Below are 22,786 nucleotides of genomic sequence, written 5' to 3'. Positions count from 1 at the left end.
CTGGGCTTAACTGGGCACCTCTGTCATGGTTTGGGGCCACATTTTAACCAGTCGTTTTGGAGATCTTGTCAAAACAGATGGAACTATGAACGCAGAAAATGTAGGTAAAAAATGCACTTGAAGTGATATACCTGGCTTATATGTTTCTCATTTTGGACATTCATTAAATCTTTGCGCCTGGGCACTGGACAAGCAGCATCATTAGTGGTAAAAAAAAAAAAAAAAAAAAAATATATATATATATATATTATTCCTGAAATTCAACTGGAGCAGGTTAGTGACAGATGAGTGGCTTAAGTATACTGCAGTGGCAATTTCCTAAATAACATCACTCAGATCTTCCCAGAAATTGACTCGATCATTTGCAGGAGGCTGATGTCACCCCCCAACAGTATTTACACATACACATCAGCACATTGTCAGCATACTGACTTGCAGTCATTTGATTAGCAGAGAAAAGGTTTCGGGAGGTATAAGGCTCCAGCGAGAGCAAAGTCAACCACCTCATTACTGGCTCCTCGTCAACTACATCAAAGTAGCTTCCCAGAGTCATTCACTTGAAAGTTGGTGGTTAACACCGGCTTGACACCTCTTGATGGAAAAGATGCTTGGGTTTTTCATTTGGTTGACTTTATATTTGGGCCCCACTGCAGCTACCTTCTCTATAATTTTCAGCTTTCTCAGCACAGAGCTCTAATGAACTGTGACTCCCCATACAGTATGTCCTTTTTTTCCTCTTTGAATTTATTTAATCCAGCCAGGTAGCAGCCTGCAGCATTTATCAAAGAGGACTGAGACACTATCCCTTAAGGGCAGGATTTATTCCCCTTAAGTGTCTTAAAGTTCAGAGGAGTACAATAAGTTTATTTCCTTACATAAATAATATAGTGCAGAGACATACTGAAAAACAGTCTTGTTAACGTAGAGGTTGGTTGGGTAAATCAAAATCTACATAAGCCTTGAATCAGTAAGATTGGTGAAATAAAGCGTAAACAAAATATGACCAATTTTCGGCTCTCAGATCCTTTATCCAGTGGGAGAAAAACATACCGCATAAGGAGCTTACTCTAGAGGCGGAAGAAAAACTAGAAAAAGAAAGAAATAACGAAGATGCAAGTAGCTCTGTCCTTATCGCTAAGATAACAGAGGATGCTTTTCTTCCCTAAGCTGTGTTTTCACGGAGGAATTTCTCCACTGTGATGCAAACATCATCTGGCTTGTAAATTGGGCATGGAGGTATAATACCAAACTACTTGAGGCTGTCACTGCAGCTCCTCGGGACATAGTTTAATGACTGCCCCTTGTTGATGTAGATGTCATGTGGCTTTACTCTGAAAGTACTGTTTTTCTTTCTTTTTTTTAAAAGTTTTATTCTCTTCCCTCCATTTGATGTAAATCCACACACGTGTATTTTTTATGTCTGTTTTTATATTATCTAACACTGACTGCCGGTGTGAACAGAAACGTGCATGTTTGAACATGTCGTGGCCAAACACTTTGAGCTAAAAGAAATTAAAAATGATTTTTAAAATGCATCAGCAAAGTGAGAGAGTGAGATGGCAAGAGAGCAGCAACACCAAAGAGGAGAAACATTACTCTGCCATAATGAAATAGAAGGGACCTTCCATCTTTCAGTGTTAGCTGTCTCAGCTGCCTGAATTAACTTTTCCCATCATTCTCACTTCTCTGATGTAAACGGCATACATGCCACAGCACAACCTTGCACTCTCATGTTTATTAATTTCCTTCGGCAAGAGGTGCGCTAAATCATTGACCCTCTTTCGGTGCCTCGTACTCCAGCTGAGCATGGGAACGAGAAGGGCGTATTGATTTTGCCCCCTTCTAATCAGCCGCTAGGCCCTTATTTGGGATGGGGAAATCTCATATAGTGAGCGCCTGTCAGCACCTGTCCAGATACTAATCTTCACCAGTTGATGGCTCTCTAATCTTTTCACCATGTACAAGGCTGAGGGGGTAAATGTAAAGTATTAAATATCACATTAATTCTTTGGACATCCTCCAGAAGATATTTGATCACTCTTTGGATATGGCACTGTAAGCAGTGTATGCTTTAATTTTTTGATGGTAAAGGATATAATGAAAGCGTAACACGTTTCTCTCTTAATAACTGAATCCTTGGCAACAAGCCTAACTCTTTTAATACCTTTTTAATTGTTTTTTAATTGCTCAAGTTACCCTGCATTTCTTTTCTGTTTTCCTCTCATACTGAATGTAACTGCAATTAAAGCACAACTATTCCCTTGTCAACTTGCCACCATATTTCCATTTTATGATGCTGTTCTTTGTCTGAGGCATGCCTAGAAGTTAGATTTAGAAGAACAAACAGCTGTACAGGGATAGCCTCATTAGGACACAGAGGTTTGTTGATTAAAATGTGACTCAAACCTTCCACCCACCTGCTTAGGGAAATTGATATGCCTTCTGCAAGACATGCAAATTTAGGACCTGGCATTATGTTTTAAAGATAGTAGATCCTGTAATGCAATATGCTGATTAGTGATGGCCCTGATAGATGGATGGATAGCTGGGAGAGTTAGAATATAAAAGCCTTCAGGTCTAAGGCTGCTTAACAACCTCTTTGTGGAACTGCAGAGATCAAAAACGGTGGTTGTTGCTACCCCAATTAGCCAAACCATCCACGTCCTTGACAAATTTTTCATTTTACTAGAAGATACAATATAATCCAGTTAGCAAATGAACGAAATCCAATCTTGTTTTAAATGGTGATGAGTGTGTCAGGCTCCTGTGAGTGTTGGCTCTCTAAGTCTTGCAAATAAATTGAGGTACCCTCAATAATCTAGTTACTATAAACTCCTCCTTGGAGCACTTGTCATATTATCTGACATGACAAATAGATCCAAGCTGAAGCATCTAGCTCCCACCTTCTCCCTCACACTGCTTTTGCTCCCCACAGGCCTCCCTCCTTCCCTTTTTTTCCCCACCAGTTTCCCCTACCTTGCTCCTGCTCTCCAGAGGTGCAGAATACTAAACTGGGTACACAGATGCACCGGGTCCTTACACTGAGATATTCATGTGTGATTGCAACAGCTGAATCTGGCCTCAGTTGACAGCCCATCATCTATGGCAGAATGGAAGTGGAAAAGGAGAAAATGTTTGTTGGCTGCACATTTTGTGGCAGTGTTGGAGTAGCTGTTACATGTGTGTTTCCACACGTCTCTGTATGAGAGACTGAAAGCTGACAGGGGAAAAAAAACCCTCACTGCTTTTTTACAGCATGCATGTGCTTGCTTTCAAAAATGCATTGATGTGTTGAACACTAATGTGCCCCACAATATCTGTGTCCTGCCTCGCTTGCTCTCTGGCCTTGGTTAAAGCAGCATTGTGTGTTCCAGCTCATGAGTGATTAAACTGAGTGCCAGTGCGAGCTGCTGACTGCTGAGCTCTGACTCTGACTCACACAATGATAATTTTAGCAGCTGACATAATGGTGTTACTGTGTTATCATTAAAGTCAGTGGCGATAGAGTCAAAAAGAAATTTCTAAAGATTTAGTGGAATTGTTTTCTTTTAATTGCAATGTTTATTGTTCTTGTTGGTTTTCCAATCTTGTGTTTTTTCATACTTCATTTGCATTACAACTGAAACATGTGCAAATAATTACCTGCACCATCTGCCAAGCACTCAATATGACCTCATAAAGTTCACACTCTGTGTCACAACAACACAATTTTTGTAGTTAAGGATTTAAATCAAACAGTCAATATCTGAGTGAAGTGCAGGCTGTCAGTTATAATTTAAGTGGTTTTACAAAGATTTGGCATTAACTGTTTAGGAATTACAGTCATTTTTATGCACAGTTCTCCATTTTCAGAGGCTTGAAATGAATTAGACAATTGACTGACAAGCACTTTTGTGACCAGCTACCTTGTTGTTTCATAACAAACAAAGCAGATAAAATGTCTGAAGTCCATTCACAGTGTTGAATTAGTATTTTTTAAGGTTTTTGCTGTAAGTTTAAATATAAAGTCCAAAGAATAGTGCATATCTTTAGGTGTAAATAAGTAAACCTATGAACAAGATAGCAAAAACGTCGGGAGTTTAAAATTCAACTATCACGGTCATCGTTAAAAAGAATGAATACACTGACCAGCTCAGCAAAACCAAAAGGCTTGAAAGACTGCAAAAGATGACAGAATTCATTACTGGATAGTAGACTAGATACTTCACAGCATCCAGTTGAGTCAAGAACCCAGTCTCAGGGATGTAGGCATATTATTGTTAAGGTCTACAGTCAAGGCAAGTCAAGGCCTTCATGAATGTAAAATAAGGTGCAAACCACAGGTTACACTCAAGAACAAGAAGGGCAGATTAAAATTCTACAAGACCCTGCATAGTTCTGAAAAAAATATTTGGACAGATGAAACCAAGATTAGCTTTCACCACAATGATAAAAAAACGCATTATGCTCTGTTTCAAATAGACAGATAATGGAGGCAATGTTGGCATGGGGGCATGTAAAGTTGCCAGTGGAACTGGATCACTAGTGTTTATTGCTCATGTGACTGGTGATAGTTAGCACAGGGCTACATTTTCTGATAAGATTGAACCAAAATGCTGCAATGACGATCATACATTCTTCACAGTGAATATGGAGGAAATCTAATTTGGTGATGTCCATAGGTTCAGGCAGTAATTGACAGTCAATGATGCTCATCTAAGTATTAAATCCTTGTATTTAAAATTATGTCCAGTTACTTTTAATCCTGTGAAAATGCAGGACTATGTGTCAAAATGACTTTGAGTCCCAAACAAACTCTGCATTTCAATCACATATTGATTATTTGATTTGTCTTTGTCCAACAATTTTATGGATCTAACTGTAGGTGACAGCTATTGTAGTAATATTCTGTCGGTGCTGTGCTTTTGGAAACCGAATTTCCCAGAGGAACCCACCTGAGGGATTAATAAAGTTTTATCTTATCTTATCTTAATGGCCACAGAAAGGGGAAAAAAAGAGGAAAGAAAAGGTTAAACTGAATATGTATGATAACATTCGAATATATCTAATTTGCCACGAGTTTGAGCTGAAATTGCTGCATTTTTGAAAAGCTGTGAATCTGCATTAATGAGTTAGACTTGCAGTTTTCCATAATTTATTGGCTTCCAAAAAATCTGCTGGGGAAAACTTCACAGAGTTATTTTGAGAAAAAAAATATATTGCCAAGCTAACTCCTTGCTGTTTCTGAGGGCTTCAGTCACTACCATCTCCTTTCAATCAGAGCAAAACCAAGAGTGTTCATGCTGTGTCGCTTGAAGGAAATTTAAGTCGCAATCCATACTGAGTTTTGAGCAACTAAAGTCTTATTTTAGAGCAGTGTGAAATTAATGACATTTGTTCAGCAACCATAATGAAAATCTTTCGCTGACAACCGAGTTTCTAGCTGAATGTTTTTAACATTTTTTTCCCAGACTTTGAAAAAAAGTAATGCTGCGTATCTGGGAAGGAAGCAAGACAGCAAATGTCATGATTGTCACATAATTCCTGTGAATTATTTGCATTGGTGTCAGACTGCAGTAATGGCAAGACAGACAAGGACACATTATGTCTGAGCCAGAGAAAATACCCCAGACTTTCAGACCACAACCTCAGCATATTTATGTGATATACATGCAAGATGACTTCAAAAATAAGCGTTATTGGCTATTTAAAGGCTTTAGTGTGGACTAAATCGATGCATGCATACCGAGCGAGTTTGACAAGCACTTTTTGGTACTTATGAAATGATGCAGATGGAGGTCTTCAACGCAGGCTGACTAATCACTGATATTAGCCTTGAGATCCCAAAGCTGTGTGAGTCTGGGTCTGCCCTGATGAATTTGCTTCATGAAAATGCCACCAAGTGACATATTTAAACCATTCTGCTTGATAACTGCATGCCTCTTGGCTCTTGTGTTAAAAGGCAGCCTGCTTACCCTCTGGTACTCATCTTTGTAACACTGGGACACAGACGGGGAAAGGTAAAACTAGGAGAGCGATGAGATAGAATCAGAATGAATCAAACAGAGGTAGAACGAGCACAGGCTGACTCAAAATGGGTGAAAAGGAGAAACAGGAGACAGAGGAGACTTCAGCGCTGAGGTAATGGGTTAGTCTAAAGTGATAATCACATTCAGAGGGAACCTGGTGCCACAAAAAAGAGAGCAAGACAATCAGCGAGCCACAATTATTGCCCTCTGACCCAGCTGCGTTTGATATGTCAATCAAAACCAGAGGGAAAAGGAGGCTCTCGTACTCTCGACTTTGATCTGAACAGGCTGGTGCTTCTATGAATTCCATTGATTTTAAAAGCAAACATATGATGTCTTTATTGATTCCAACTGTCTGCTCCTGTTAAAATCCCATCTGGCATCCATATACAGCTTCAATCCAGCGCTAATTGCTCGACCTTAACAATTTAGCTTTGTCTGTGTCCATTTCAGTCTAGTCTTTTTTTCACACTTTAAGTACTTGGCAGCCTGGCTGCTGCCAGCTGCATATCATTATTAGATACCCGCCACTACCTAGTGTGAATTTCAAGCATGTCATAAATATCAACACCACTTGAAATGCAGGGCCGTCACTGCCACATGGAGCTCGCTCTCGTATGAACAAATATTTGCCGGTGTCTTTGATTTTGGTCTGCATCACAATGAAAGCCCTCTTCAGATTGTCCACTGAGCAGCAACCTCTTCCTTCCTTTGTTGTCTGCATTGAAGGGGTGAAGGGGAAGAGAAATAGTCAGAAGAAAGTAAAACTCAGACCCAGAAGGGACCTCTCTTTGAAGGCTTTAGTTGGCACTGATGCTGTGTCGAAAGTGAGGTGGGCTGTGGGCTGTTACAGGCTATATACATCGACTTCAACTGAATTGTGTTCCACCTTCATCATGGCTGTTGCAGACTTGTGTGTGCAGCCCCAGTTTCCATGTTACACTTTTTTCCCTGCTTCACTTCATAGAGTGAAATAGACTTGCTCGTGTAAATGGATTCCTATATGTACTGGCAGGTGAATATGTACTGATAAAAAACAATAAGCTTCTTTCAGCTGCTCACCTATTCGTGGATGATCCTCATATTTGATTTGGCACAGTGGGTTGGATCAGAAAGGCGATTTGTGCCTTCTCACAGTCTCAAACCAGGGATCTTTTGCACCTTAGTCGAATGCATTCACTTTCAATATGTATCGTTACTGTACACCCAGGGTGAGCTTATACGCCGCAGTAATGCACAAATGTAGGCAGCAGACTCTTCCAGACTGCTCCACCTGCTCTAAACTTTTGAGGCACAAACATTGTAGGTTACTGTGTGGTCTTGTTTCCTAACTGTGAGTCACAAAGTGAACAAGAGAGTGGGAGGATGGGACAGTGATACCACAGGTTACAGACACCCTTTTTACAAAGCAAACATTCAGTGACCTATAATTGTGTAACAGTTAGTTTGTCCAATGACTACAGTGTCTGATTTTCATGGTTTTCATATAGAAAGGTGTGGAGGTGTGCTGAATCAGAAAAAAAAAATCTGGTATGCAGGTGTAACAAAATTCCCTGATGCTAAAACAACTTTCAAACACTGACGATTTTGTAAGGGGGAGATTGGCCCTGCGTGTCGATGGAAAAACCAAACACACAGTAAACTGAAAAACAGCAGCTCCCCACATTTCGTCTCATAAAAGCTCATTAGTCAGCACCCGTGATTGTGAGGCCACCAGTGAATCTACAACCTCCCGAATCTGCTCTTAGATGACGTCAGGTTTAAAAGACACTGCTTGTTATCTATTAATATTGTGTCATTATGACTTTTGCCTACAAAGGCTGCTTTAATCTTCTCGCTTAGTGCCTTCAGTGTATTTATTCTGAGTTATTGCTGTAGTAGCCAAATCACATAATCGCTATATTTGATTATTATTGCTATATATTTTATTTATTTTACTTAAAGTAGACCTGGCATGCTTGGTTTCACCTCTCTATTTTTTATCATTAATTCAATTAGTGTGGCTTTGCTTGATTTACAGGTTAAAATAATCCGTATTTGTCCTACACTTGGTCTTGGTTCTTCGCCTCGTTTAATCCACTCATTAAAACAAGCCATTTTAGCTCCTTTCCCTTTAATTCCACCTTTCTTTAAGTCACCATTCTTCTGATTTGCCATCGCTTGAAAGCAGAAGGTAGTGAGTAAACTGTGTCCACTCTCACTTTCAGACACCCAAAGATACACATACACATTTCCCAAAATGTGTATGTGTATTTTACAATGCTGTGTAAAGCTCTTGAGTCCTTCCTCATTTCTTTAGATTGTGTTAGGAAAATTGGAAATAGGTGCCCTGAGTTGTTGAAACATGTCCAGATATACACAGAAACACAGTATATACAACAAAACACAGTTTGTATAATGGGCTTGAAAGTCAGCATTTGGTACGACCACATTGATTCTCCAACACATGATGCTTTCTCGTAATTTTTATAAGTATTGTTCATTAATAATTTTCCAGGCATTTTGAAGGACATTCAGAGCTCTTCTATGGAGGCTGCCTCCCTTTTGTTCCTTTCTCTGTTAAGATGATCCCACACTGCCTCGGTAATGTGGAGGTATTTGGTGCTTCACTCTGTGTTTTTCTATCCAGGTATGCTTTTACTGCATTAGCAGTGTGTTTGGGATCATTTTCATGCTGAAACATGAAGCTGTTGCCACCAGATGGTATTACATGGTGAATCAAAATCTGATGTCACTTTATTGTGTTCGTAATTCCATCAATTTCGACAAGCTCTCAAACACCACTGGGTGGAATAAAGTCTCAAACTGTCACAGAGGCTCCACTGTGTTTTACAGACAGGCTGTAGACACTCACTGCTCTACCTCTTTCCTGATCTCCTCTGTATATACTGATGACAACTTGAACCAAAAATGTCAAATTTGCATTCAACACTCCATCAAGCGTTTTTACACTGGTTTTCAAACCAGGTCTTGTGTAACTTTGCATACCTCAGCCTTTTCTCCCTGTTTGCCATCTGAAAGAATGGCTTTTTGACCAACACCCTTCCGCTACGACCATTTCTGATGAGGCTTAGCTGAACAGTAGCTAAGGTGTTGGATAAAAGGCTGGATGATCTCTCAGGTCCTGTGTCAAGAAAATTATTTTGAGATACTGTTCAACAACTGCAAATAGTTCTTTAAGTCTATCACTTCTTATATATTGCTGTGTGTCCAGTTTGCTCAAACTTTTTAGTACTCTGATTTTTTTCAGGAGAGACGTCACACCATGCTAAGATATGCCAAGCATTCAAGCTTCAGTAGCTTTTTAGTAATAACCTTGTAGATGCAAAAATACTTTTTTATGCCTGTCAAACTGTCATTTCATATCTCTGGAATTTTTCATACACTGAACAAAAAAAACAGTAACAGATTTGTTTGTTGGAACTGGCTGCTGATAACAAAGTATCAAAGGCACAATTGAAATGGATAGACACAACACTGGTTCATCTCTTGAGTTAGATGCACTTTTATGCTTTAATGATTTATAGGTCAGTGCTTCAGTGAATTAACAAACAAAAAAATGTTCCTCTGAAAATAGTCTGGCACAAGAACTGGACTGAAAATGAGAGAAAAAGCTGCCAAAGAAAAACTCTGAAAGACCTTAGAAACCCCTGAGAACGGTTGGTCGAGACCACTTTAAAAATAATACAAGAAAGTCTGGAAGACGTTTGGAAGAAAAATATGAAGAAATGGAAGAATCTTTAGAGTTTTCCATCATAGGTAGTGATGGCAGGACACGTGTTAGCCTCATGAGACTTTTTAAAAAAGCCATTATCTGTAAACATGACTAAACTGCATTGTCTCCTATTGTGAGTCAAGCTCCATCTATCACAGAACTGATTTTCCTATTATGAGTCGTACTGTATGACAGGTCATGAGGTTACTTTTAGCCACCTCTGCACTTTCATAAATGAGAAATGTGTTGTTTGGCAACAGCAGCTCCCTTAAAAAAATAGGTCATTGTTCTCTCCATATTGTTTCCTCCGAGCAGAGGAGCTTCTTCGAATAACACTATCTCTTTCAGATAGCAGTCCCCCCAGCTGAAAGGTGAAGACAGAATATTGTGTTATAGAGAACAGCATCATTGCCTTTGGCCTTGGCGTCACTCTGCCCCAGCATCTTGTGGGAATGGACCAGCTCGGTTCTTGTTTACTCGTTCTTTGTTTTTCCTCCGCATGCCGAATCCATTGAATCTGACAATAAAGCAGGAATATGAATACTTGGATATTGATTGAACACTGCCTCTGAGCAAGTAATACTGTTGCTTTGGTGTGTCAGCTCTTTTTTGTGATATCTTTATTTTGTCATCTTGACTTTCCCCTCCTCTCTTCAAAGCCTGACTAAAGTCAGATTAATAAGGTTTACATAAATTATCAGAACTCATCAGACATCAGTTCAGTCTGTCAGTTTGTGTGTGTATATGTGTGTGTGTACATGTGTAGACATCTTTATGAGGACAGAAAATTGGCATGACGCTATACTTGTGGGGACCTACAGTCAGTTATGTGGACAAAATGCCCATCCCCACGAGTTTGAAGGCATTTTTGAGGCTCAAAATGTGATTTTGGTGTCAGTGTTGCAATTAAGTTATGGTTAGGTTAGGTTTTGATGGTTAAGGTTAGGGTAAAGGACTATTAAAGCATTATGTCAATTAGATGTCCTCACGAAGATATGAAAACGAGTGTGTGAGTGTGTGTGTAAAGGAAAGCGAAAGTGCGGATATTTTCACTGCTTCATGTTTTCTCTGTTTTGGGGTGTTTTTTTTAAAGCGGGTATGTTTCTCTGCATGTGTGAGTCCATGTGTGTACATGTGTGACTATGCGTGTTCTGAGTAATGGGCTTTGTGCATCCTCTCTTGCTGACGGCTACGATGTATCCATGGCAACGCCAGGTCGATCCTAGCTGTAAGCGGAGCTGGTGAGAGGAACTTGAAAGGGAGCATTAAAACCTCTCCTCTCATCTGCCCTGCGCTCTTCTCACTCCGACAATGGTGAAATGCACGGCCTTGTTGAAATCCTACCCCAGGGGTGTATACTGTAGCAGTGACAGCGAACACTCGCACCTCAACACTGCCATCTTTTGACCTGACACAAGAATGTATGGGAATGTTTATGTTTTGTTTTCATTTGTGAAAACATAGAGTTGGTTTCCCTGAAAAGTTAAAGTTAGAAAAACAAAATCTCAGAATGAGGGGTATCTTTTTAAGAATTATTTCAGAAATGTAATGCACAAGAGACAAGAAGAAATGTGGAGAGATGGAGCAGTGAAATAACAAGCCCCAAAGGTTTTAAATCAGATTTCAACTGGGCCCCACATATTGGCCAACCACTGAACCTGTTCGTTCATTCATTCAGAGAAATTTAGCTGGAGCGTTGTCACATTTTAGCTATTCCAGTTAAAATCTCACAAAGAGAAAGAAAGCAGATAATCCAAGGAATGGCATCGATCTAAAAATGTAAAAGATAAATAAAAAGTACTTTGGGCTTCACAGTTTGTATCTTCTTGCTCTTAAAATGTTGCCAATCGAGTTTTCTGATGCTTTGTGATGACACCTTCAGCCCTGAGGAACATCTACAGGATGAGATGTGCTGCTGTTGCCCTCTAGTGGATTTCACAAACATGAAGGAATAAAACGACATAAAAGGAGAAACAAATGGTGAAAAATGGAGCCAGACAATCAAGATGTATCCATTTTGAGGAAAGCATAGTCGCCAGAACAAACACAGATTTATTGTAACTCTGTCAGCGTGGCTATACTGATGTAGACTGAGTAATTAAAATATTTTGGCACACAAGGCTCAACTTATTTTATCCAAAGGGTCACTGCACTGCTGTTGCACAATTTAATTTTCTCCACAGTTTCACAACTTAGCATTTCGTTCCAAATCTAAGGCGTTAGTGTTTGTGAATATTCATGCAGTAGTACTTCACTGAATACCCAGAGACTTCAGCTGGGGGAGCTCCATGACCTTCTTGTTAGGTCAGGTTTGATACCGGAGGCTATCTAGTGATCATTAATAAATATTCAAGAACCACAGCCCATCAGGGTCTGCTATGTCAAGCAGCCTCCTGCATAAAGCTGCAACTCTTTGTGGTTTGCTCTCTTATCATCAATAGTTTGGGGGGTTGTTTTTTTTTTTAGACAGTCTTCACAGAAGTCTTGTTCCTTATCCACACTGTTCATTTGATATTTACATTTCCTCCAATTAAATCAGACTGGCACATTACGGTAAGGCGTTACGCAACGAATCAGTTGAGGTAATGTGTTTTGCATTGGTTTTAGAGGTTTAGTGTGTCTATTCCTTTGAAGTATCCTGTGGTACCATTAGGTGTAGGTTTTTATTGTAAAGTGTGTTGTCATCCCCCTAAATGCATCTACCATTTCATTTTCTGGCACCAACATGTTTCTGAAAATAATCTCAGCTGTCTAATGGAGGTGGATCAATACAGATGGCTCGGTCTCATACACTTCCTTTTCATATCACAACCAACACCACCTCTGGGAATCTGCATTTATCACCATATTCAATAATGCGAGCCTCCATCTGAGATGTTTTTTCTCTCGCTCTCTCTTCACGACTTCTACATATTTGCTTTCAGTTAATCTGCTTTCCACAGAACTGCTTGCAGCTATGTGGGGGTATGTAATTTGAGTAAGATCTGTTGATAAAATGAGGCATTAGATTGAAATAACAATGGGCAAATGGAAGTCTTGATTAAATTCCTTGACTTCTCTCCTTGGTGTTTGCTAATTTCTTGAGCTGGAATCAGACGTAAACTGCCTACCTTCTCACTCAAATTGTTCTTAAAGGAGCATTTACACATTAGCAGCATCGTGCCTTTCTCTTTACTTTTATTAAAATCTTGATTTGGTTTAAAGCTCATCGCAAACACAAATCCTACTGCAATCCCACTGATCTCTGCACTGCATATTCTAATGACTGACTCTTTGCTTAGCTCCAGTTGTACTGTATCTATAATACCTAGGTATTATTTCCGTTTGATTACACAATTGTGCTGAGATCATTTTATTTTCAGAGGATGAGTGAGTTCAGTCCAAACAGTGCAATCAGCAAAAATTTATCAGCCTATTCAGTGCTTTAGCTCTTACATTTTCTCTCCCCCATTGCATCAACACTTCCTTTTTTTTCCTGTAAATGGTGAAACTCTGCCCCAGCACAGTGACCTGTAGCCAGGCCCAGCGGGAGTATTCTGTGTCCTATACTTCTCGTGGCTTCACCTTCTTTAGCCTCCTCCTCCGTCCTCTTCTTCTTCTCTTTTTTCTTCACTCTTTCGAAATTGTCTAAGGGTTGGATCTGCCCCCAAGACAAAAGGACAAACCCAAGCAAGGCATCTCACTTCATCTCTGAATGGGTGTGGATGGCAGAAACCAGAGTGCCTAGATTGTTTGTTCGCTTTGATTCAGGAGTTGTTATGACTTTTGGGACCATATTTGTCCTGTTAGCTCAGTGTTTTTTGAATCAGTAGCCAAATAACGAATACTTCTTGAATCATTTCATTGTTTCAGTATTTTGGGAGTTTTTTAAGGACTTAGACTTCTGGCTTCAGCTTTATTGATTCACTGCTTTCACCATGCCGCTCCGAATTATGTGCACCATCTCCTTTTCTGCTGATGACGAACCTAGCAGGGGATATGGTAGCGATGGTTTTGACGACCACTACAAGCGGGTAAAGAAACATTATAGTGATGGAGACTCACAGGAATGCCTGGATAGGTGTAGTCAGGTAGATGATTGCACTGATGAGGAGGATAATGTTGGCGATGTAGATGACCTCGCCACTTTTTTTGGCAATTGCTCGCTTCACGGAGCTAACCACGTGTTTGTAGAGGACAGTAAGTTTGGTTTTCGCCAGGGTTTGTGGGCACTGGTCTTCACCTTAGCACTGTCTGCTTTCATGTATCAAGTAGTTGACAGGGTTATATACTACTTCCAATATGATTATATTACAATGCTTGACGAAAAAGTGGCAAACAATATGACCTTTCCCGCTGTAACTGTATGTAACTACAACTTCATACGAAAGTCTCAAATGAGCTACAGTGACCTGATCTTTATGGGTCCTCTTCTGGGCTTTGAAGAAGGCATGGCACCAGGATTTCCCCTGGCTCCAGAGCCAGACCGCCCGCTGGGCTCTCGCTTCAGTATGGATGAGTTCTACAACCGCACTCGACATCGCATGGAGGAAATGCTACTGGAGTGTAACTTCAGAGGTATAGAATGCGGCCCCGACAGCTTCACAGAGGTAATTTAATCCAAGACCCTCAAGGCAAGATTTTTTTTAAATAGTTTCAAAATATTAATCTTTTTGGGAACCGTCAGATTCTGACTTGGAAATAATCAGTGCAAGTTTGTACTTCATGTTATCCATATATTTGCAAGGTACTCTATGTGTATCTGGTTGACTTGATACTTCTGATTCATTGTTAATATTGTATCAAGGGATGCTGAATTCTCAAAAAGCAAATAAGAAAGACTGCCGGGTTTCATCAAAGCCTTCTGTTAATGTTTATTTTGATAAAATAGGAGCATCCACTAAAAGCTAGCACTCCAAACTGTTATGCCTGGAGAGGCGTTATCACGGAGGAGGAGATCGTAGAAAATAACTGAATCAGAGGAAAGTGTTTATTTATTGCAGTGAGGTGATTCAGCTACTTAAACCCCAAGTCACTGCTGTAAATGAAAAGGAGTTTCCAAGTCAGCACGTCTGTCTTAATGAAAGTCTGTTGTAAATTTTTTTTGAAAAGAGCAGACATGAGCAAGTCCTATTACCTAAAGTGGCAAACTTGGCATACAGCTGTTGCTAATGAATTAAAGAGGCACTTTGGGCCATCGTTGTTTTGCCCAGAGGAAACGTCTTGCTAGACATGCATTCCCTGAATTTTTGGTTTTGTAGCTGCTGCCCTTTTTGTTCTCTCGTGGTTGCACACAAGTAGAATACTGAATTGCCAAGTAGTGTTGACGTTATTCAGCTATTGGTGTATTGATTTGCTTGACCTTTGCGCAGTTATGGATAGGTCTGTGTGGACTGCTAATGGATGTACTAGACTTACATGAGAGGCAATTACTTTATGTGTAAGTGCATTTCTACGATGTGTTTTTTTTCCTATTTTATTCAACCTCTTGTTTTCATTAATGTGCAGCTTGTTTTAATCATTAATTGTTAAAATACTTCAACAATATTGTGCCTTAGGGATTGGTGCAAATTCAGAGGCAAAATCTATTATGTAAAAAATAGACTCTGCTTCAAATGTTTGTGCAGTTATTACAGCGTGACAAGTTAAGCGTCCTGATGGATAGTGAGGAGAATTAGAAACACTGGGTAGGAGGGAACAGATTGCTTTTCGTGTAAAACCGATGATATGTCTGATGGCAGAGATGCTCTGTTGCACAGATGTGACCACAGGTGTGCCTTGAAATTTTGGCTTGCCCTTTGGGTGTTTCTTGGACACAAAATGTTTGAAAGGTACAGCTTTTACTAATTAGTCAGTGACTCATTTTTCAAGTGAAAAGGATTCACCTACTGATGTTTCTTATTAAATTGGTGAGTTTTTGAGCTGTTGGACAAAAAAAGAGTGTTTGAAGAACAGCATGCCAGCTTGTCGTTACAAGGGTATGACACTAACAGAGAAAATACAAATCAAATCATCATGAAAATTAGTAATCATTAGCAGTTCTTTGCTCAGATATATGATTTTATAGCCAAAAACATGACTGTTGATGCAAACTGTAACAAACACATGTATTTATTGGTCACAGTGAAGATTAAAAGATAGAGAGAAGCAAACTGGCTCGAAAAGGAAGAATAAATGGATGCATCAACAGGACTGTTTGTTTTGTTTTGTCTTGTTCTTTTATTATGAGTATCACAACATTAACCTTGACACCAGCTCTGATATTGTGGGATTATCTGTTTCAGATGTGGAGAGCTGTACAGGACTTCATCCTGTCAGCCAGAACTCACACATCAGTTGTAAAAATTACCATCTTGGATGGTAAAGATGTGGAGGTAAAGGCTGATAAATAAAAGGATGAGAATGTTTTATTACATCAGGGAAAAGCCTCACGTGGAGGGGCGAATAGTAAGTTAGGGTTTCTTAAGTGCAGTGTGTGCAATCAAGAGGAAATTAGTGATCCCGCAGTGAGACACAATTGTTGCCACGGTGAAGAATAGGAAAATAATACCTCCCTTGTAAACATACAGAGGTATTTTTGTCATAAATTCTCCATCGCTACGAGGGCAAATGCTGAGCATGTTGATACAAACAGGCAGCATGGCTTAATATTTGCACAAAAAGAGAGCAAAAAAAGTAATTTGACAGCAGACTATAGATCTTACCCAACATGTATTTATGCAGGAGTCAGTGTCTTACCCCTCCCACACTTGAAGAAGTTCCCCGGTCAAGGAGTCAGTATAGCAAATGGAAAACGAAGGGCCTTTATGGCCACTGTCCTTGAAGTGAAGTAGAGCCAGCTGTCATCCTCCACTGATACGCTTTCTAAAAAACAAAGTACTGCAACTGCAGTGCAGTCTGCCATTTTATTAGCATTAAAGGAAGTCAATGAGCAGGTTTATTCAATGTCAGATTTTATTGCCTGAGTGTAGCTCGAAACTCATTCTTCGTCCCATTATTTCTTACTTTAAATTAAATGGGCTGTTCCATCAGTACCATCAATCACAGCATTAAGTACTTAACAGACTTATAATCAAATAAGAAGCACTGTTGTCCTTTTAAAAGCAGTCATCTTGAAAAGTATTTAAAACATCTATTTTGAACAATTAATAATGTTTTATAAAACTATATTTTTCAACCATTCTTACATACTCCTCCTTAAGTAAGCATTGTTTCAGTTGTGCTTGAGAGGAAGACGAGAAAGTGCTTTACTGGTTGTCAGCTGGTCTTATGTATGTTGCGAAATGAAGTTAGATAATAAAGTTGGACGTGCCGTTTCAGGTCAATAACATTAATGCATCAAAGCACTTAATAACATGTGGGTGAATTACAGAAAGCTGTGTGAGATTGTGAGTGATAACAATGAGGGGTGCACGTTGTTTTATACAGCATATACATATATATATATATCTGCTGTCTTTGTATACTGTTTTTGACAATAACAAGCATGTTGTTGCATGTTGCAGCATTAAGGTTGAAAATTTGACTAACACAAGTGACAAGTAATCATTTATCTGCCACGTCTAATAGGACTAATTATAACCATTGTCAATTTAGCTTCAACCCTTGTGTCTTCCAGCCTCCCACTAATATAATCATTGATTGCTCCTTCAGCTCGTGCTTTATGCAGCAATTATAAACCAGTGCTTGCTCATTGTTTTGTCACTCAGTTTCCAAAGTAGACGCTTTGAAAATTTATAATGTGCTGTGCTGCTTTGAGACTGTTCACGGACAGGTTTTATAACCAGCAGTTAGGCAAAGTATCCCCATAAGATACTTAACCAATGTGTGTGCATGTGTTTGTGTGTGTGTGTGTGAGCAAGCTTTAAGTGAGTTAGCATGGTTTGCATCATTTTGGGTCTACATATCAGAATCAAATGCTTAGCATATTAATGCTCAATCAAAGCACTAAGTTGGAGCTGGGGGAAACGGTCGAGCAAAAATGGTGAAGCAGTAAAAAAAAAAGTTGTTAACAGAAAAGAAAAAATGAAGTTCTACATTTGCAAATCACACATCAAGAACGAGGTATAAATACTAACGCGTTAGCTCTGTATTTCTGGCAGACACTGTTTGTATCAATAGAGCAAAAAAAACCTCACTTAACTAGAAGCATTAATATATTTCTTTTTTTCCTTTTCTTCCGAAGACCAAACCAGTAGTGTATTTATTTTGCGTAATGTGGCATTTGGCAGCATCAGTGGTCCCTGAACGTCTGCTTCTCCTTGTTTATTATTTCTCCTAAACAGCCACTAATGGCCTTGCAGACAGAACTGAGAAGAGGAGGTGAAATGATTGATTGCTCTCTGTCTGTCTCAGTCTCTGAGGTTTTCCGTCCATTCCCCCTCTCATTCTGTCTTTCTGTCCACCATCTCTCTCAAGTGTTTTTGCATCTGAACTGAATGTATGCGTCAGTGCTGTAATGAGCTCCAGCTAAGGGCTGGGTCAAAAGCGAAGCTTGGCTACTGCCCCACCAGATAGATGGCTCAGGTTGCGGCATTTCTGACCCAGAGCAGAATGTGAGATCCCCTCGGAGCAGTGATCCAAATCCTTGCTTCCTGCTCCAACCTGAGCCCATTAGATACAGCTTGACTTTCTCCCAAGCTCAGCATTGTCAACAGAATGCTCACTCACTGGCTCTGGTTACGCCCTTCTCTTGTCTCCTCAAGAGCATCAGTCTGAATATCCCACAGACAGAAAGCAAGGCAGAGAAACTGTGGGGAATCTTTCTTATTTATTTTTTTCCCAGAGGAAGGAAAATGAAATGGCAGAGTTGGCCGCCCCATCTGGCTCTGAGCTGTAAATACTTGTTATGGTGCAACACTTAACTCGTGCAGCCGCTGGGAAGAGATTGTATCAGTGAAAGTGTGATGTAATTATCTTAAACCGTATGCTGTGATAAATGGGATGGTAACAAATTATGTTAAAAAAATAACAAGCATAGTAGCCATTTGTTCCACCCATGAAGACTTATTGAATATATCACTCGCAGCACTGAATATGTGCTGAACTTTTTTAACATGTACCCATATTTTCTTTATATCTATATATACACGTTTATTTATTTATAAGTTAAGGGCAATTTTTGGAGCTTGACTGTTTCATTAGTAGCTACACATGCAGTACGTTCTGCTGAAATACATGCACTGGAGCAACAGACCAACAAACACTGCCTCATCGGTGTCTGCAGTGCATCCAAGTGTTAATTTAGCAGTTTCTCTCTCCCTGCTACGCAGACACGTTGTGAGCAAATTGAGCCACAATAATGCATTTCAAATTCCAGGTTATGAAAACAACTTTGATTAATCTCAAGAATAGGCTCAGTCTGAAAGTGGTCATTACACTCTCTGAGTTTGAAAAGGCAAGCGCTGTTGAAATGCTTCATCCCTTCTATAAGGTGAGGGCACCAGGCAATATTTATGCAAACGCTGAACTCAGATGACTGTCTGATCTTTCGTTTTTGTCCGTTATTAGCTGTTGCCCTATTTCCTCCACAGCTGTAATTTATGCGAGTTACAGAAATTTTAATTTGCTGCATTTCTAATTCACCATTGAAAAACATCTCATTATATTTCCCATTTAAAACTGTCTAATCATCTTGTTTGTTAAAACTCCAGCTCTTATACATCTTATTTCTACTTTGTTTTCAAGGCTTTTCAGACAGTATTTCATTCTGCATGCCAGCACCAATGATCCCACTTTTGCTGGAAAGTATTTTAATCAAACAGTGATCACAAGGGGGCAGTGTTATACAATGATTTTACAGCCTAAACTGGCTTTTATGTAGTTCTTTGCCCTGAGATGTAGCATGCTGCTCCTTTTTTCTTTTTTCTTCTTTTTTACAAGAAATCACTCAGAAATATGCTTAATTCCATCTTTTAAAAACCCTTTGATTCCCACTACGGCACAACATCAGAGTCACTCAGCTGCAATGACCGCTATCCCTTTTAAGCTTCGTGTAGAAGCAAAAAGCCGCTGCCAATGGAAACACAGTGGTTGCAATTTTTGAAAGCACCATTTTCCCAAGGGATTAAACTCTATTTGTGTGTTGCAGGGATTAAAAAATAAATATTACAAAATCAAACATGAGCTGAGATTTGTTCAGCACTAACAGTCTTGGCAGATACCCATCCCTCATTCATTCTCTGTCTCTCTCCCTTTCACTGTCTTTCTCCTTTTAGACGCCACACTGTTTCTGTACACTAAGGACTAAAGTCCAGTAGGAGGAACACTATGACAGTCTGTCACTGTGTCCTATCTCTCTCTATCTGAGTGATGGATCAGTGTTTTCAAATACACCAATTTTAATTAAATTTTTCATCCGTCTTCTTTGGAAGTTGGCGACAGGAGGTCCAGCAGCATTTACTCCCTGTTCGGAAGACTCCAATGGAATATAAAGCCTGGGTCCTTTAAAGCGGACAGACACATCTCTACCTCTCCTCAATATCAGCCAGCACTTCATAACACAAAACGAATTAATCATTAAAGTGGAATAAATGAAAGGAGAGAACTTTCACTTTACTCTCTGACAAAGATAAATGATATCTAATGATGTTAAAATGAGGGAAACTGCAGTCTTGTTGGAGCAATTATATATGAATAAGACATATGACTAGTGTCCTATACAGGGCCAATAGCCACTTACAAGTAGCTAATTAGGCTGATGAGAGGGCCTTAATGGCTTCCTACAGGATTATTCCCTATAATTTATAGCAGAGCTGAAATAAAAGGTTTGGCTCTAAATGACAGCGTGAATGTCAGAGGAGCTGTGAGGAGAAAGGTAGTGTTCATTTAAGGGCAGTTTCCCTTCATTCTCTGACACTCACTCTCTCACTGTTTTTCTTCTGCTCTTATTGTGTGTATATACACGTGGAGACCAACCTTCAGCGCCGCACCAATACATTTGGGAGGATAATTATCTATTGCAAACTCTCATCTGTTCTCATCTGGGTTCAAGTACAGGGAATAGCACAAGAAATAAATTTTTGAAAGGTTTTGTGTGCGCTGTGTGTGCAGTGGTGAAGGATGCCTGAAGGCTAGAACATGTCTGTGCCAAACTGGTATTCAGTTTCTCTCTTGTTCAGGGTTTCATAGATGACTGCATCTGTCGTGGTCAGCAGGGCTCCTGTGGGAACTGGGTGGGTCTTTGTTTGAGAGTGTAGAATCAGCAGGACATCTAATGGATTTGTGTGCATGGCTTGTCAATATATGCATGTATCTCTGTGTATGTGTGTGTGTGTGTGTGTGAAAGAGAAATAAATATAAGACTTTTTCTTTTTTATACTTACTTATTTATATATTGTTATTTTGTATTGAATATCAGTACTGACACACCATCAGCAGCTGATGCTGGCTTGGTCACACAGATGTTGCGCGATGTGATTTCATTTCATCGATTGGACTTCTTGCTGAACTTAAAGGCACAAAAATCAATTCTTGGCCACAAGGGATAAGACAGCTTCCCAAACAATTTAACAGACTATAAATGCTACAGTCATTCTAGGCTTGACCAAAATTATTCTGATAGTGTGCAATGAACTTTCAATCTCATTGTCTTTGAGATGGCTCCTTCGAAGACTTGGACCTGGTCTGCAACCACTCACAGTTGGTTGCAATCTTAATGAAATGCCAATAAGACAGAGTCAGTGTGCTGTCACTTTGTGATTTAATGGGATCAAGTTTATTGCCATTTTAAATTCACATTATCTTCTTACTTTCAGAGTTCCACCACAATTTCATGTATTTTGAACAGAAATTTGGAAGTTCCTTCAAAAATAGTGACGTAATTGCTGAAGGACAGGGATTAACTGCAAAATGACATACAGTATGGGCACTTGACAACCTCGCTTTTATGTAGAAGGGAAACCAAAATACAACAAATTAGCAAGACGTTGAGTCACATTACAAAGCAAGGTGGCACAATGTGCAAAGCAAAGTTCCACTAATTTGTGCAGGCTGGCTCAGATTGCTTGCACCATATTGGGCATTTGTCTGTGGTTAGAAATTAGACTGCTCTTGTTTACAACCCTTCACCAATCTGAGAGTGATTGCAGTCAGTCTGCACTTAGAGGTTGATCAAGCAACACCCTCAACCTCTGGGCGACCAGTTGGTCACTACAACTATTTGCAAAAAAACAGGCAACCAGCGATTCTTCCTAATCGTAAGGAGGTTGCCGTGCTATTTTTACTGAGCCATAAGGGTGTAACTAGCAACTTGGCTAGGACAATTTTCTATATTTGTCTGGCAAATATTTTTTCACTTGTCTTAGCAACATTATAATTCTATTTGATGTTAAATAAATTCCATAACATGAAAAATGTAACTTACAAAAAATGTTTTTAAAAACTTTTCTATCAATACCTCCTCTGTGAACATTATTCTGCCTGCATGTTGCAAAAGTTTCTTGCGATAAACACAATTCCAATAACACTAACAAGTAAAGAATTTGAGTTTAGCCATGCAGTTATTTTTTACCATGAAAATGTGGAAACTATTGATGAAAGGACAAAATTGGCTTTAAATTGTGCCTCAATACAGTGCTTAGATTCCTATTTATTCTGTAAAATTTTCAAGAGTTATGATCATTATTTTCAATCCGCCAGCAAGCAGGCCAAAAAGAGATGTCTTCTGTGAGAAATAGGGATGAAAATTTAAATCCTCAACCAATCAAAGAAAAAAGAGACTTCAGCAGTCTGAATTAAGAGAGTAGAGTTTGTTTATTCTATCTCCAATTTCTAGCTCTAATGGGAAAAACAAATCTTACTAAAGATTTTGTAACTAATCCCCACTTGGTCTGAATCACACAGCTAAAGTTTTTTCATGGAAAGAAGTAGGCCCAGTGATGTAAAGAACGGGCTTTAATATTCCACATACAATCTGAATGCGGAATATTAAAACCTGTACACTGAAGTTGAAGCACCTGTGCTGCTCAAACACAATACCACCAACCAAAAGATCCAGTCCTTTGCAGACTTTATTATTTAAAGAATCCAAACACATATCTACTCAGTCACTGTGAGACACTTTGGACAAGACCAGCACTACCTT

The 22,786-nt window shown here is 39.4% G+C and overlaps 1 protein-coding gene across 2 annotated transcripts in view; it reads left to right on the top strand.

Moving 5' to 3' along the window:
* Window positions 1–22,786, top strand: part of asic1b (acid-sensing (proton-gated) ion channel 1b) — a 184,381-nt gene that overhangs the window by 105,618 nt on the left and 55,977 nt on the right. Inside the window, exon 1 of one of the 2 annotated variants that reach the window (XM_085457584.1) lies at window positions 13,641–14,312. The exons of the other annotated variant lie outside the window; for it this stretch is intronic. Coding sequence (XP_085313710.1) covers window positions 13,641–14,312 — 672 coding nt within the window. Of the gene's footprint in view, window positions 1–13,640; window positions 14,313–22,786 lie in introns of those variants that run through there. 2 annotated transcript variants of the gene reach the window in all.

Source organism: Copadichromis virginalis, linkage group LG5 (assembly GCF_057382275.1).
Source record: "Copadichromis virginalis isolate Kocher_CV1m ecotype Utaka linkage group LG5, C_Virginalis_male_GT1.1, whole genome shotgun sequence".
NCBI classification, from domain to species: Eukaryota; Metazoa; Chordata; class Actinopteri; order Cichliformes; family Cichlidae; genus Copadichromis; species Copadichromis virginalis.
The sequence above is the reverse complement of the archived record's forward strand: the minus strand, read 5'-3'. Positions and strand labels throughout refer to the sequence as shown.